Here is a 16,405-nt window from a genome sequence, read left to right as displayed (position 1 = left end):
GTCTCTGCTGAGCTCCTGTCTAAAAGCTACTGACCCCAGAGAACTGAGATAGATTGTGCTGTTCCTCCCCTTGTCAGGGTCGTCATGCATTTGGCTTGTGATTTGTGGGGCCGGGTGAGCTTTACCACGGTGACGGAGTGAGGGGTTTAGAAGGGCACCAGCAGGGTAAGGTTGGGCTCTGCAAATTTCCACCTGGAACCCTGGGAATTCCAGTCAGTGTGGCTGAACCCAGCTCAGCGACCACCTCGGGCTAGCGGGGTGGGTCTGTAGACGGGTGTGTTTGAAAAGCACAAAACGTGCCTCTCTCTTTGCCCCATAATTTCTGGTTTGGTGGCTGTGCCAGATCAGGAGCCAGGATGACGTCCCCTAAAATTGCAGAAAGAGGCTGGCTTTGTGACCGGTAGCCACTCTCCCTAAAGCATTTTTCAATATTGTATCTCAAACCCTGCAGCTTTAAGAGGCACGTTATAGCCAAAACCTGCCCCTCTGCATTTCCCTTTTCCTCTGTTCTCCTTTGCATTCCAAGGCACGTCCTCCTAGCTGGGATTCCACTCTGGACACCGTTCCAGATAATGCGGTGTGCAATTTAATGCCCTTTCATGATGCAGTAGCTCCTTGTTTTTAGCTGCATTGTCAGCACTCCTCCTTGGGCTTACTGGCAGCAAAGTGGCTTAGTTGCAACCCACCAGTGTTGTTTCCCAGCTAGGAAAAATGCTCCAATCACAGTCATGATTCTGCTGCACCAATCTATGCCTGCTGCCACACCAGTTCCTACTAGGACGGGCACTCCTGGTTGGTGGCCTGTGGTCGGGGAGGGTGTCTTCAGACCATGGTCTGCCAAGCAGGGACGGGCGAGTGGTCCAAGAGGGGACGATTCGCTTACAAAGTGGTTGACAGAATGGAAGAGTTGGAGAAACCCCTGGGTTAGAGGGAAGACGCTGAGGCAACGGCTCCTCCTGTGTCTCGGGCTGTTGCCTCGGCGGCTCAGTGTATGGGTTTCTTGTGCAGAAAGCCGTGGGAATGTTCTTGCTGTTCACCCACAAACAAGCACCAGACTTTAGCTGTGGAATCCTCCATTCAGTGGTGGGTGGGGGGAGAAATGTTGCCTTCAGGAGAAAGCCGCAGCCTTCTGATCAGCGAGGCGTCTGCAGCGGTGGTATCATGTGAGTGGATTACAATCGGTGGGCCTGATTCTGAGAGGGGCTGAGCCCCCCCCCAGCACCACACAGCAGTTGCGGTGGCTTAACATAGCTCAGGATCAGGCCTTGGTGTTTGGCTGCCAGAGCTCAGCACTGGTAGGGAGCGAAACGCAGTGGCTGGAATTGGAACAAGCTGTTGGCGGGGAGGGTTACTCACGTGTGATGACAGCTGCTGTACGGAGGGAGTTTTCCTGCTCTGGGAATGTTTCCCAGCTCTCCTCCCCTCCCCCTTTGAACAACCCTAATGTCTCTTTGTAACTCCCTTAACCACGGGTTTGCGGTGCTTCTGCATCTTCTGCCTCCCTCTATTGTCCATCCCTCCGTCTCTCCCTAGTGCAACAATAAAGATCCAATGAATTCAGTTTCTTCTCAGGGGGTGGAGGGTGGCATCGGCGGCTGAAGCCCTGCTGTGCCCATGGGCCAGTTGCTTCCCTGCTCTGTGCCTCAGTTGCTCAATCTGTGAAATGGGGATAAGGATTTTCACTTTTGTGCTTTGAGATCCAGGGGTGGGAAGCGGCCATGCACGTGCTAGGTAGTATTCCTCGTGCCCAGGGGAGGGGCTGGAATGCCAGTTAGGATTGAGAGAGAGAGAGAGACTGGCACAGGCTGTGTAATTAGGTTTCAGCTTCAGGGACGGGAACATGGGGGAGAGAGCAAGATCAGATGACCTTTGACGACTCCTCCTTAGTGCCTCCGCTAAAGCACTTCAGCTATGGAAAGTTACTGCCAAATATTCCAGAGGAGAGAGCAGAAATGACACTCTGGAGAGATGGAGCTGAGTGGGGAGCGGAGCTGATAACACATTCTTCTCCCCGTCAGCCGGAATGGAGTTCTGTTCCTCGTTGTTCATTACGATGGCTCCTCTGCAGCTGGAGGCTGAAATCTCCTGCCTTCCGACACCCCTCTACCTTGCCGGCTCATTAGGATAGCACTGGCAGGGGGAGAGGTTTTTTTAAAACAGCACTGAGGCATTTGATTGGAAAGATAATGATCCACTTTGGAAAAAGGAATAAAAAGAAGCAAAAGTTAGGGAACTTGCGAGAGACCGAATCCTCCCACTGTGTCTTTAAACAACAGCCAGAGCCTGGTCTCAAGCGGCAGCGAAGGGTCAAAAATCCAAACTCAGCCTTACCTCACATCCGGGTAAAGGTAAACTCCCTTTCCCCTCCCACCCCAGCCTGAAGAACAAACAAGCGAAGCACAGTGGGGCCTTTTTTAGCAGGGGTGAGCGGGCTTGGGCTGAGATGAAGCCCTGGACTCTCAGCCCTTGCTCTGAACTTCAGGGGCTGTAACATACGGGTCTGTGGCAGATGCAGCTGTTGTTATTAGGGGCCCGTCGTGTGCGGTGGGAGTGTCCGCGGCACAGACCGGGGCTGTCACAGCTCAATGGTTAGAGGGGCTGCGTTTCACCAGATTGCAAATCCAGCCAGCCCCCCTGATTCCCACCCCCCATAAGAGACCTCAGAGGTGGGGCTGCGGTGGAAGGAGGCATTGTACATATATGTAACATCATTCCCCAGTGTTGGGAACCAATCCTGGTGCTCCTTAACAATCCTGCCTTGGCCAGCTTTGCCTCTTGTCGGGGGTGCGCAGGGCACGTTTCACCTTTGCTCAGCTCCACCAGTCAGCGTATCTAAGCAAGACACCAAATGAAGAGTCCAATTGAAAAACTGGATTCGGCTCCCGGGCTGGGGCCGTGTTTGCTTAAAGCGCCCTGCGGGGCCATCCTCGCGTGAACGAAATAGACCCGGGCTATTGTGAGTGCTCTCCCCCTCCCACCCCCCTCCGGTCGCTGTCACTTTGGTCCTATTCTTGTTTGCACGCCCCATCTGCAGGCCAGGCAGCCGCAGCAGCACAGGAAATTCCAACCCGCTGGCTGTCGTGGAGCTCTCTCCCTTGCAGAGGGGCTGAGCTGTGCGTGCGTGTGTGCGCGCAGGCGGGGGGTGGCTGCCTTATGGATCTATTCAAGGCTGGGAGTGAACACATGGGTGGTTGTTGTTGTTGTTGGGTTTCTTTGGCCCACGGCGGCTCTCAGACTCGCCTGCCGGGGTTATGGATTCAATCATTATTCAGGAGCTGTTAGTGGAGCGGCTGCTTTCTCCCCGGACGCAGGCCCAGAGGAGCCAGCCGGTCAAGCTGAAGGTACAGGGTGTATTTATAGCAGCGGGTGGTGGAGGAATGCTGCCCGAGGAGAAGGGACCTCAGGGCTGGGGAACGGAAAGCCGCAGGAAGCAGACAGCAGGACTGGGTTGGGCGTGAGGGGCTGCAGCGAGGTGTCGGACAGCTGGGAGACACATGGCAGAGTAGCGTTGTGGGTGATTTCCCACAGTGACTCCCCGCTGCTCCCATCTGAGTAGGGAGGGGGAGGGGGTGGGTGTGTACGTGTACATGCCTGGTGTGTGTTACCATGTTAACGTTGCATTTCACTAACCAGCTTTTTTTTCTTGCTGTTGTTCCGGGCTGGTGACCGTGTCTCGAGTTCACCCACACACTGTGCTGCTAGGCCTGGCCTGAGAAGGGGGTGTGAGGGGAACAGGCCGTGGGAGCTGCAGAGTTTGATCCAGGCAGTTGCTTTTGCCTCTTGCCTGCTCCGGTTTCTGAAAAGGGAAGGGGAGTACAGGCCCGTCGCTGTACGCTCACTGCCCTGGCAGAGGTGCGGTGTCACACATCCCCTGTACCGAGCACTGTGTTTATCTGGCCATCGGGAGGGGCCCTGAGGAGCTGGCTGGGAACTGAGCGCTGACCAACGTGGTTGGAGCACTCTCTGCCCCACTCAGAGGCCAGGACAATGTGTATGGGACAGCATCCGCTGCGAGCCGGGGTGCAGGCAGGGGGGCCATCAATATCCTGGCTTGGGATGGATCATTTCCTGCCGTCTGGCATCTGGCTGATTTTCACCATCATTAACAAGTCACTAGGTCTAACTAAACCCATTGGGTCACGTTGATCCCTAGGATAATCACTGGGTTAGTGACCCCGTTGTATGAAACGGCAGGTCTGCCACTGTAGGTGGTGGGGGGGTCGGTTGTAAAGGAGATGGGGAGAAGCCAGTGTGTGCGCATTTCAAACTGCTCCCGCAGCACCTCTGGAGGCAACGTGCATTGTGCCGCACACCTTAAATTCCAGCGTACGTGCGTAGACGGCCCCTGGCCGAGTGCCACAGCAGTACAAGGGATTTCTTCCCTTTAGCAGACACCCAAGTGCCAGCGCTCCTAGCAGAGGGGTAGGGTGTGACCTGGATAGATCTCAGCCTGCAGGCTGCTGTTACCGTCTGTAGCCTTTGTGCACCATCAGCACTCGTTAGGGCTGACTGGGGAGTATGCTGGGATCTCCCCAAGATGTAATGTATCACCGTGGCCTTCGGCAAACGGGCAGCATGTCCCGAACTAGAGATTAGACCCATTTGCTTTGCTGTAAACACTTCGGTTTATAAACAGGGCCCTGAAGGTCGGTGATGCCTCCGCTTTCACTCTGGCTGGCTTCAGCTGTTGCCTGTGAGGCACAGAATCCTAGAAGATCAGGGTTGGAAGGGACCTCAGGAGGTCGTCTAGTCCAGCCCCCTGCTCAAAGCAGGACCAAACCCAACTAAATCATCCCAGCCAGGGCTTTGTCAAGCCGGGCCTTAAAAACCTCTAAGGATGGAGATTCTGCCACCTCCCTAGGGAACCCATTCCAGTTCTTCACCACCCTCCTAGTGAAATAGTGTTTCCTAATATCCAACCTAGACCTCCCCCACTGCAACTCGAGACCATTGCTCCTTGTTCTGTCATCTGCCACCACTGAGAACAGCCTAGCTCCATCCTCTTTGGAACCCCCCTTCAGATAGTTGAAGGCTATCAAATCCCCCCTCAGCCTCTCATAAATCATGTGCCCCAGCCCCCTGATCATTTTCGTTGCCCTCTGCTGGACTGTCTGTAATTTGTCCACATTCTTTCTCTAGTGGAGGGCCCAAAACTGGACGCAATACTCCAGATGTGGCCTCACCAGTGCCAAATAGAGGGGAATAATCACTTCCCTCAATCTGCTGGCAATGCTCCTAATAATGCAGCCCAGTACGCCATTAGCCTTCTTGGCAACAAGGGCACACTGCTCACTCATATCCAGCTTCTCATCCACTGTAACCCCTAGGTCCTTTTCTGCAGAACTGCTGCCTAGCCTGTCGGTCCCCAGCCTGTAGCCGTACATGGGATTCTTCCGTCCTAAGTGCAGGACTCTGCACTTGTCCTTGTTGAACCTCATCAGATTTCTTTTGGCCCAATCCTCCAATTTGTCTAGGTCACTCTGGACCCTGTCCCTACCCTCCAGCATATCTACCACTCCTCCCAGTTTAGTGTCATACTCGAACTTGCTGAGGGTGCAATCCATCCCATTATCCAGATCATTAAAGAAGATGTTGAACAAAACCAACCCCTTGGGCACTCCACTTGATACCGGCTGCCAACTAGACACTGAGCCATTGATCATTACCTGTTGAGCCCGATAATCTAGCCAGCTTTCTATCCACCTTATAGTCCTTTCATCCAATCCATACTTTTTAACTTGCTGGCAAGAATACTCTGGGACACCATATCAAAAGCTTTGCTAAAGTCAGGATATATCACATCCGCCGCTTTCCCCAAATCCACAGAGCCAGTTATCTCATCACAGAAAGCAATCAGGTTGCCCTTGGTGAATCCATGTTGACTGTTCCTCTCCTCCAAGTGCCAGGGTCACTCCTCCAGGGTTGCGTGACATCCTGAGGCCTTCGTGCAGGTGTGAGGCTGACCCTAAAGGACACGCACGCAAAGGAGGCAGCAGGGCTCTGCCTGGAAGGATGTGGCTGACCTGTCTCTGTGCAAGGCTGGCTTCCTGCCTGCTGCTGCTGTTTTACTTGGGGCCAGTGGGGCTCCTTTAGGCATCTGGATATCATGGGCCGTATTAGGTGAGGCTTGGCCAAGCCCCATATTAGGACTCTGCGGGGGGAGAGGGAGCTTTTGCAGTGTTACCCATCCCCGAGGTTCAAGCCCCCAGCCTGCTGGACAGCGGGATTTTACCTCTGCTCCCGATCCAGGGTGGGAAAGACACCTGCCCTCCTGCACCAGCTGTGCTCAGGCATCCTGGAGCCCACCATTCCCCCAGCACTGTGTCTGCTGCTCGTCCCAGGGGGATGACCCCAGAGCGTCAGGGTCGGGTATTAAGGAATACGTCCATAAGCAGCAGCTTGAATGAAAAAGGCACAAACAACTCATCAAACCTAATGAACATGTTGGATTTATCGTATGCCCAGGGCACCGGCCACCTCTAGGCCTTGTGGGCTTTCTTGGTTGAGTGCATCATCCCCTCTCTGCCGTGCGGCTGTAGGGCTCAGGTAGCTGACTTAGAAGCCATATTTGCCCTCCATTGAGCCCACTGCTCCACAGGAGGCTGTGTGTTACGCCAGCAGGAATCTGACCTGTTAGTCAGTGCCCGTAACGCAGCCTCTGGTGGGCCCGTATGCAGCTGAGATAGATATTCTGCCCTCAGACATGCATGGGCAGCCCCCACTGAAGTGGGTGGGAAACGTGCACACGTGTCTCTGGGCAGACGCTGAGCCACGATACGTGTCCCGTGATCGGCCGCTTCGACCTGGCCTTGTTCGCTCTGAACTTCTCTTCCCCGTCGTCGTGTCTGGGACCACAGTGTGGGGGGGAGGGGTAGGCGAGCTACGTTAATATGAAAACCCTAAATAGATCAAAGTATTTAAAAGACCCCAGGTGTGTTCCTCAAGGGAAGGGAGGAAGCCCCGTTAGAGCAATAAGGATCTTCCCCCTCACCCCCCTGTTTTTCCTCTGGGGAAAACTGCTTCTGCACCCCCCCTCCCCACACATACCCTTTGGAGCATGTACACTCAGCCAGCCTCCCGGTGCAAGAGGGCCAGCTGGGATTCCCTTCGGCACAAAGCTATCCCTGAATTGGTCAGAGGAGTCGCTGGGGAGTAATGGGAGGGGCTCCCCTTCCCGGAGGCTGAGCGGCCTTTGCATTAGCTATTCTAGACCAGGGTTAAAATACAATGAAAGTGGCATGGGAGTCTTGCCACATCAGCTTGGGAGTTCTCCTTATCCATCAAGCAGCACCAGCCGGGGGGAGGGGAGCTCCTGCCCTCGCTCTCAGCCTGGCCCCGGACTAGGGATGAAATGAAAAACGGCGAAGGGAAGGCATTGTGTCAGGCGAGTGAGCTATTGATTAAAGGCAGCAGCCTGGGCCCAATAGGATCTGTCCATATGAAATGGAGCAGCCAGTCTCCTCTGAGGTGTAGATACAAGGAAGTAACCAGTTTTACAATAGGTCTAAGCTCTCCAGCTTGGCCGGAGTAGCTACCAGAGACGCAATGGACCAAAGTCACCCGGTTTTGATTTCATTGACGTTAGCGGAGTGACGCCAGGGCTCGGTTTGGCCAATCTCTCCATTGTCAGAGGCAGAGTTACCTCATCCAGTGGTTTTTTTTTTTTTTAAGGAGTTATTACTGCACCGTTCCAGTTCCTAAGGTCCCCAAGATAGGAGCTGGTGATTAACTGCTTCCAAAGACCATTCAAAATCACCCACAGCTCCCTCCTGCACCAAACTCAAGGCGTCTCTGTGTGGAAAAGGGACTAGCAAAGGGTGCTGCATGTTTAAGTCAATATTGATTTACCACTGAACAACACGTGGGGCCTCCTGTGGTATTGACGGTTGTATTTTTGATTGCAAGCCAAGCAGCCAGAAAGCAGAATTGCTCTGGCACGTAACACCCATCGAATAGAGGGGATCCCTTTTACTAAGGCTTCCCATTCCCTCTTGCAAACTGACACTGACCTTTTCTTACCCTTCTTAGCACGCGTCTCATCTGCCCTTTGCAAAGCACCCCGGGGCGTAGCCGAGGCGCGTTTCCCAGGCAGCTCTCCTGCCAAGATCCAGGGGAGTTCGGTGCATGGAGAGGTTGTAGTAATGAAGCCTGACATTGCCCAGCAAGCCTCAGGTCCGTGCCCTCTTTCCCAGTCAGTGGAACCCAGTGACAGACCTGGAGCCTCTGTCACTTTCTATCAAGAGAGTTTCCTCCTTCGCTGCTGCTGCTGTTGCTTCCTGGGCCTGCGGTTTGGGACGTCAAAACCTTTTAGCTCAGTCAGCTGAACGCTTGCCTGGGAGGAACACTGGGGGTGCCGGTTCTAATCCCACTGCTGACTTCGCTCTGGGATTTCATGTAAGATGGGAGCATGTTTTGCCAGGGTTCTTGCTCACCTGCCTCACTTGTCTGCCCCCTCTCTAGGGTTGTGGGGGGCAGGAATATGCTTGCAGCGTTGAAGCGAGCAGTGGAGCCCAGGGTGTGCATGGGGCAGATTTTGCAGCTGGGCTTTAGGGAACTGGGAATGATGGTGGAGCAGACTTGGCTAAGAGAATGACTCCTCTGTGTAGCAACTGTGGTGTGCAGCCAACTGTTCCTCCCAAGATAAATGAGCTATGAATACTGTATTCATGGGCTTTTGCTGAGCTGAGCTAGGATTTGTGGCATGACAGGTACCCAAATTGGCTCTTCCTCCAGACCCCAGAAAGCCGACTGTCACATCTTGAAGCCAGCATTAACAGCTCGGCTGGGGATGGGAGAGCTTGAGTTACTTCTCGGCCCATGTGTGCAGTGATAGCCCTGGAAATGAATCCACCTGTGCTAAAGGAGAGCTGCTTGCCTCACTTGAAGAGATTCCCACAAACTTTAGTTTAATCCGCCCTGGGTTTTATCCCTTTATGGGACCGTGTTTGTGCAGCCTGAATGTTCCAGGCATGCAGCGTATGTCTGTATGTGTGTCATGCTCGCAGCATGTCACATGCAGTACTGTTTTACATGTAGTGCGTGTTTACTTCATGCATGCAGCATTTGTACCATTTGTTCCAGCATGCATTTATGAAGTATGCCTGACTGCAGTACGAGCACCACACTGTGTGTGTATGTAGCGTACAGCAGTGTACTTTCGTGTGGTGTGTGTGTTGTGTGCATGCAGGGTGGGCCCTGTGCTTGCAGTGTGATCGCACAGGTTACATGCTGTAAAAGAGAGATGTCCATATCAATGTAACTAGCTGGTGAATAGGTAAGGTGCTCGCAAATGTGCAGTATTGGTTCTGGGTTTTGTAGGATCAATCAAACTTCTTGCTGTGCACTGCCAATGACTTCTGGTGTGCAGATGCAGCTAGCATGAACTGCCTGCGGTATTGTGCAGCGCGTGCCCTTCTGACAAGGGGGACGTGCCTGCGTATAAGAGAGGCCCGATGCGTGCTGCACGCTTGTATTCCTGCATGGCAGAGGTCTGTGCTTGAAAACAAAGGAGCAACGTGGGTTTGTGCTGCGCTCCAGTGCTGGAAAGGAACGGGGAGGCCTAACGCGCTCTATTATCCCTTGGATGCAAGAGCCTGTACCAGAGCAACACCAGAGATGTTCTCTGCTACTTTGACTTCTCCATTTCACTCTGCGGGCTCATGAAACGACTCTTTTTTGAAATAAGCAGCTTGAGATATTCCGAATTTCTCACTAATCAGCCCGAATGCAAGAGATAAAACCCTGAGAGAGCCAGCCAAGGCCAGTTCCTCATGCCCTTGGTGTTACACAGCACTAGAGTCTTGCCAGCACAAACACTGTGAATGGCTTGTCAACTACAAAACCAGTTTCTCCTCTCTTGGTTTTCACACCTCAGCTACTAGAAGAGGGCCTCATCCTCCCTGATTGAACTAACCTCGTTATCTCTAGCCTGCTTCTTGCTTGCTTATATATACCTGCCCCTGGAAATTTCCACTACTTGCATCCGAAGAAGTGGGTATTCACCCACGAAAACTCATGCTCCAAAACTTCTGTTAGTCTATAAGGTGCCACAAGACTCTTTGCTGCTTGCCAGCACTGGCCATGTTAATTACACAGGCTTGTCCATTGCAAAATGTAAGTTTCCCCTTTCTTCGGAGCGACAAGGGAATATCAGCCCTGCGGCCTGGGCTGCTGGGGATCCGGAGAAAAACCCACACTTGGCATCTATGCTGCGTGCTGGCAGGTTCGTCTGTGGTTGTGCTGGTCAGGAAGAGAAGGGCTTGGGAAGCTTATGGAAAGACAGGACGGCCGCCTCTGCTCTTGCAGTTGGGGATGGGGGAGGCTGTCTCCCTGGAGTTCTCCAACATGGTGATGGGAGCCTGCCAGAGCCCAGCCCTTCCACAGACGTGTGAGAATGGCCTAGCTGGCTGGCAAACAGCCCGTGAGCATTGGTGGGGCATGCAACACAGCTCCCTGCACTTCCCCTCGGCAACGCAGACCTGCAGGCACCTGGCCGGTTGGGCCGTCTGTGAAGCTGGACCATGCACCTCCCCCTCCCTGTCCCGGCTGCTTTATGGGAGGGGATGGGGGAATGATCTCCCCATTGATTCCCTCCTCCACTTAGTGTTCAGGGTCAGAGTGGGAATAGCAGATCCCTGTGCACACAGCCCCTCCATGAGCTGTCCCTGTCTGCCTCCTTGCTCAGGACCATGAGAAGCAGTATGTGGGATTCGCCACCCTGCCTAACCAGGTGCACCGGAAATCCGTGAAGAAGGGCTTCGACTTCACCCTGATGGTAGCCGGTGAGACTTCGCCGCCACCCCAGTGGGTTCCCCGGGAGCCTGGCTGCCTGGATAAGGCTCAGTGCTGCTGGGCCTAGCATTGGGAGAACATCCTTCGTGTCCCAAGGAGCCGGCGCTCTCCCAGCGCAAGCACCCACTGAAATGACGTCTCTGTTGGGGGGGTGGGGAACTGCTCAGTGAGAATAGGGAGGTGGGTCAGGCCCCAAGCCGGTGCCCTGGCCTGGAGGTACTGAAGCCTTCTCTTGGCAGGCCTGCCAAGCCGCTGGGTGAAGCCCGAGTGGCACTGACGTCCGTGGGAGCGTTGCTAACGATTTCAGTGGAACCCAAATGTCTCCTTTCACCCTCTATTTAATCAGAACCGATCCCCAAACACCCACTACAGAAACCCAGGAGCACAGCCAGGTGCTCTCTGGTTATTGCCTGATCGGGTCCTGGGGCTGTGGGGAGGAGGCCTGTGCCCACCAGCCCTCTCCCCAGAGACTCCAGCATCGGCTGGATCCTTCCCAGGTTCTGCTTTCTAGTCTCCCAGCCAAACGTTCTTTGACTCCCCAGCCCTCCCGCACCCCAGTCTGCCAGGAAGGGCTCTTCCAGCTCCCCCTTTCGCTGCCCTGAGCTGCGTGTACCTGTCCCTCCACCAGCCGAAGGCCTGACTGCAGGTGGCAGAAACAGGGCCGGCTAGGAGCCTAGGTAGAGAGCAGGGAGGAGCTGGGCTCTCCCATTTATACAGAGTCAGAGGGATCTCACTGGGGATGTGCCCACCAGTGTGTGGCCCCCGAAGGGCTCGTCTCTCGCTTGCCGTGGCTCCGGGATTTCTTCGTAATCCAGGTGCTGGGTTGTGTTGCTTTTCTTTGACCGTGTCCATTAGGAGAGTCGGGCCTGGGGAAATCCACCTTGGTGAATAGCCTGTTCCTGACAGATCTTTACAAAGACAGGAAGCTTCTCAACGCGGAGGGTAAGTGCAGCACAAGGGAGATGTGTGAGGCCAGTTGTTTCCACGGGGACTCTCTTAAAATACAGCACCTTGAGTCCTCACGTTAGCCACAGCACAAACTGCTCCACATTCGTCACTGCTGCTGAGCTGCTCCTTTCTCCCCCGCGAACCATCCAGCCTCTAGTCCATACAGCCGCTAATATTAGAGCAAGAAAAGTTTGGGCCTGGGATTTCCAAGCACTAGAGTTTTCTCTCCAAAGAAAAGATGCTGAGGGGCCTGTTTGTTTAGATCTTTAGCTTGGTTTCTCCTTCCTGGACAGTTGGGCAGAAGCAGGGATGCAGCCTTAGTCCCTGGCACGTAAGGGGGCCTGCTCCTTTCATTCCCAAGGATCTCCTTCCTAGAGGATTTGTGTCAGAGGCTGGCCATTTAGATCAGCTGGTTTAGTGCAATATGGGGGTTCCTCCTAAAGTATCCCCTTTCTGGCCTGTTTGTAGACATGTGGACTTCAGCGAAGCCAGCACAGCAGTCCAGGCAAATGTGCACAAAGGCTCTGTGCTTAGAGCCGGGTGAAAATTTCCCATTAACACTGGTTTTGGATGAAAAATTGGATTTTGGATTAAATGACATTTCCCCCCCAAAAGTGTCAGCTTTGAGCAGGAAAATTCACTGGAAAAGTGAACAGCTGAAAACCAAAATATTTCAATTCTGAAATGGTGTCATGGTGCCTCATGGGAGTTTTGGTTCAGGTGCCTTATGTGCCTGTTTTCTTTTATGGGCCAGGCTCCCTGGCTGCACCTGATTACCCAAGATGCACCAACTCCTCATACCAAGCCCATGATGCATGATGGGAAATGTTGCCCAAGCCGGGCACCAGGCCTTTATAGGTGACTGAAAGCACGAATCACTCAAACTACAACTCCCATGAGGCACTGCATTTCCCATTTCAGAATCAGATATTTTGATTTTTCTCACATTTTTGCCCAAAAAAGGACACTTCTCAGTGAAACACTCCCCTGGCCGTAGCAGTTCTGCCTGTGACAGTGCAGGGTAGTATTGTGGGAGTGGGCCTGGTGCTGAGAACCGGTCCATGTGCAGACACAGCCTGAGGAGGGGGTGCCCCAGCGCTAACCGCTGGTTTCAGTTCATTTATTTCCGTTTGAAGAGCGAATCAGCCAAACGGTGGAGATCCTGAAACACACCGTGGACATCGAGGAGAAGGGCGTCAAGCTGAAGCTGACGATAGTCGACACCCCGGGCTTTGGAGATGCTGTTAACAACACTGAGTGGTGAGGGGGGCTGGGCAGGGGCGCTGGGACAGACGGGCCGGGGTCCATGGCCCCATCACTTTTTACTGGCTGTAAGGGCAAGCAACTGGGGGGAGGGGATGGAGAGGAGCGAGCGGGGGGGAAGAGGCGGGGTGGGGCCTGGGGAAAGGGGCGGGGCCATGGTTAGGGCACCGATGGCTCCCCCACACTTTTAGGGAACTTGCGCCGCTCCTGACCCTAAGGCTCTGTAGCTGCCATTTCCTTCCCTGCTGGGTGATGGGAGCAGAGGGGGTCTAAGGTGGGAAAGGGGATGCTGCTCTCGCGTTACAGAGAGACGGACGAATTCAGCCCTTAGCACTGCCCAGGACAGGGACTTGGGCTGGGGCAGGGGACAGGGAGCTGGTGCCTCCGGTGCTGTATGTGTCCGAGGCTGTCTCCTGTTAAAGGCAGGGTGTGGTGTGTGTTTGCAATGCTCCCCCAGCTGGAAGCCCATCACCGATTACATCGACCAGCAGTTCGAACAGTATTTCCGCGATGAGAGCGGCCTGAATCGGAAGAACATCCAAGACAACCGAGTGCACTGCTGCCTCTACTTCATCTCGCCCTTCGGACACGGGTGAGGCGCTGCGCTCGCTGGGAGCCAGTCTCCTGCCGCGGACAACGTCTCAGCATGGTGCATGCAAGGATCTTGCACACGGACTCCTGCTCGTGTTAGCAGGAGTCGTGTGAGCAAATCCCTAAACCCTGCCTCTTTTGCTTTCCTCCCCCCTTCACTATGGGGGCTTGTAGCACCTACATAGCAGCATTGCCCAGAAGGTGCTGGGTCATTGTTACACCATTCACCCTTACGCTGGTGGGAGGAGGCTGTGCCCAAATGTCACCCTCTTGTGGCAGTGTTGGGGATTGCAGGTAATGAGTCTGAGTGAGATCTGGTGTCTCTAATTCGATAGGCTGAGCTGTTACAGCAGCCAGGCTGGAAAGGGGTACATTCAAGCCACCCCCCATGCCCTAACTGCACCCGCTGAGAACTCTCCCTGTGGCCTGTAACGGTGGCAGCATCCTCGCCCCAAGGCTGAGTTTCTCTAGGCCCCTCACTCACTTCTAAGAGGGCGTCTGGGCCAGTGGGTGAATGGGAGTGCCCCCTCCCGAGGAGGGTGAGGTAACCCCTGCCACTTCCCCTCCCTGCTGCAGGCTGAGGCCGGTGGACGTCGAGTTCATGAAGGCTCTGCACGAGAAGGTGAACATCGTGCCCCTGATCGCCAAGGCCGACTGCCTGATCCCCAGTGAGATCCGGAAGCTAAAGGAGAGGGTGAGAGATGCTGCCGTCCAGCCATGACATGTTGGCAGGGGTCCGCACGGGTCCCTGGGTCCCGGGTTCTGCCTGAGCCCTGCTTGAAGGAGGCTGGCAGAGCCCCTCCCGCTGGAGAGGTGATCAGTGGGGACAGCCAGCCAGGAGCAAGCAGACCCTGCACTCCCCTTTGTGTCAGGGGCGGAGCAGAATGGCCTGACCCACGGCCCTGTCCCATTGCTCCCTATGTTTCATGGGGCCCATGCAAACTAACCCCTGTGGGGACCCATCCAGCTCCGTCCCCACCTGTGGCTGGGGTCCCCCACCCTGCCTGGTGCCCTGCCTACCAGAGAGCTCTGCTTCTGCTGCAGAGACACCGCTCGCCTCGGCGTGACGCTCTGTGGCCTCTAGTGTCTCCAGCGTGGGGCCCAGCGAGCCAGGAGGGGAGCCCCTGCCAGTGGGTGTCACCTGCTTCAGTGCCCCCCTTATTCCCCCTCCCGCACACAGATGGGCCAGGTCCCCTGGGGCTAAGCTGGTCTTGTTTAGAAGACAGTTCCTCTCCTTTGTTCCTTTCCGCGTGTCACTGGGCAGGGGCATCCCTGCCCTTGAATTCAACACAGACAATGACAGACTAGCAGAGAGGTTTAGGTGGGTCATCTATCCAATCCCCCAGCAGCCGCTGGCGATAGGGGAAATGGGTCCAAACCCCGCTCCCTGCCCATCTCCAGATGCCCCAGTCAGGAGCCAGTCCTGACGGGGCCTTGTTGGCTTCCCTGTTTTCATCACTTCTCCTCCTTGCCTTGGCCTTCCCGGGAGCATGGCAATCTCAGGAGAGGGTCTGCTCCCCGGAGAGTGCTCTGCAGGGTTCGGAGAAGAGTCCACAATGCTGTGTGCTTTCCCCACTGGTGTTCCCAGCCCGGGGAGGCCCCTCCCTCGCCAGCAACCAGAGCAGAGAGGCTGCAGCGAGGGCGGCTGGGTGCACTCTCTGGTCGTGCTGACGGGCTCGGTGCTGTCTTTCATTTTGCCCTTGCCCTGCGGGGGAGCAGATCCGGGAAGAGATCGACAAGTTTGGGATTAAAGTTTACCAGTTCCCAGACTGCGACTCTGATGAAGATGAGGAATTCAAACAGCAAGATCGGGAGCTGAAGGTGAGGAAGGCCCTGGACCTCTTCTTCCAGTTCCGTAGTCTCATCAGCTGGCTGGTGTGCACCCCTGCCCTCTAGTGGGTGAAAACAGAGCTATACCATGTGTGTTAGAGGCCCCATACTGCGAACAGTCAGTGGAGATTCTTCTTTATCTCAGGTGCTAGAGGCCTGTGCTTTTGGAGCGGGAGATCTCAGTTCTCTTCCTGCTGGTGTCACAAAGTTCGAAGTGGCTTCAGCGTGGAGCACAGGGACCTGGGTACGGTTCCATGTCACACGGCTTTAAGACAGCACTCTAATGGGCCAGGTTCGTTCCTGGTGTAACTCCGTGGACTTCAGTCAGGCCCTGTTTGTCTTGACTCCCCTCGTTGTTGCCTAGCCACATATACTAACCAGATGTGGGGATCGAGGGCTCCTCTCTCTAACTTCTGGCGGGGAGGTGGGGAGGGGTTAGTCCCTCTCCTCCTGGCTTCCTGGTGCATGTGACCAGGTCAAGAGCTGCCTGTGCTGAGGGAGGGAGAGCGTTTGGGATACCTGACCTGCCAGGCAAACCCAGGGTGTCTGAAAAATAATTGGGTGCACAGAGTCCCCAAGGCTGGTGTTTCCTGTGAGGCCAGGTACCCTTCCCCCATCCCACCGGGAAGGATACCCCAGTGTCAGCCAATCTGCACGTGTGATCAAGCAATACCACTGGCAGCTTCTCGCATCCCACTTGGCATGTCCCAGTGCTGAGCGTCCGTTTCTGAGTGACGCTCGTCGCCATGGAGCAGCGATTCTGTCGGGAATGTACCTCAGGGCAGGGTGTGCAGGGTGAAACGATGCGACTGCGCACAACCGGCGGGGGGCAGACAATGGCCCTCGACCCACCGGGGAGGGCCAGGCCCCTTCATCTTCCTGAGCTGGCTCGGGGCTGGGCTAGCAGAGAGTCCCTGAGTGTGGCACGTGCTGGGCAGCCCGGCCTGGTTAGGGGCAGTTAGGGGCAACGTGAGCTGGCGTC

General features: G+C 55.1%; 1 protein-coding gene across 3 annotated transcripts in view; it reads left to right on the top strand.

Annotated features, from left to right (window-relative positions):
• SEPTIN5 (septin 5) overlaps positions 1 to 16,405 on the top strand; it is a 59,820-nt gene that overhangs the window by 33,268 nt on the left and 10,147 nt on the right. The window contains exons 1-7 of one of the 3 annotated variants that reach the window (XM_044989600.1): positions 2,935 to 2,956; positions 10,685 to 10,781; positions 11,647 to 11,733; positions 12,876 to 12,999; positions 13,460 to 13,594; positions 14,170 to 14,287; positions 15,313 to 15,414. In XM_044989600.1, coding sequence (XP_044845535.1) covers positions 10,772 to 10,781; positions 11,647 to 11,733; positions 12,876 to 12,999; positions 13,460 to 13,594; positions 14,170 to 14,287; positions 15,313 to 15,414 — 576 coding nt within the window. In that variant the 5' untranslated portion in view covers positions 2,935 to 2,956; positions 10,685 to 10,771. Of the gene's footprint in view, positions 1 to 2,934; positions 2,957 to 3,102; positions 3,342 to 10,684; positions 10,782 to 11,646; positions 11,734 to 12,875; positions 13,000 to 13,459; positions 13,595 to 14,169; positions 14,288 to 15,312; positions 15,415 to 16,405 lie in introns of those variants that run through there. The other 2 variants (XM_044989598.1, XM_044989599.1) reach the window with 2 other exon arrangements.

The sequence above is a fragment of the Mauremys mutica genome, chromosome 16 (genome assembly GCF_020497125.1).
Source record: "Mauremys mutica isolate MM-2020 ecotype Southern chromosome 16, ASM2049712v1, whole genome shotgun sequence".
Taxonomy (NCBI): Eukaryota; Metazoa; Chordata; order Testudines; family Geoemydidae; genus Mauremys; species Mauremys mutica.
Note: the sequence above shows the minus strand (reverse complement) of the source record. Positions and strands in the feature narration are given on the sequence as shown.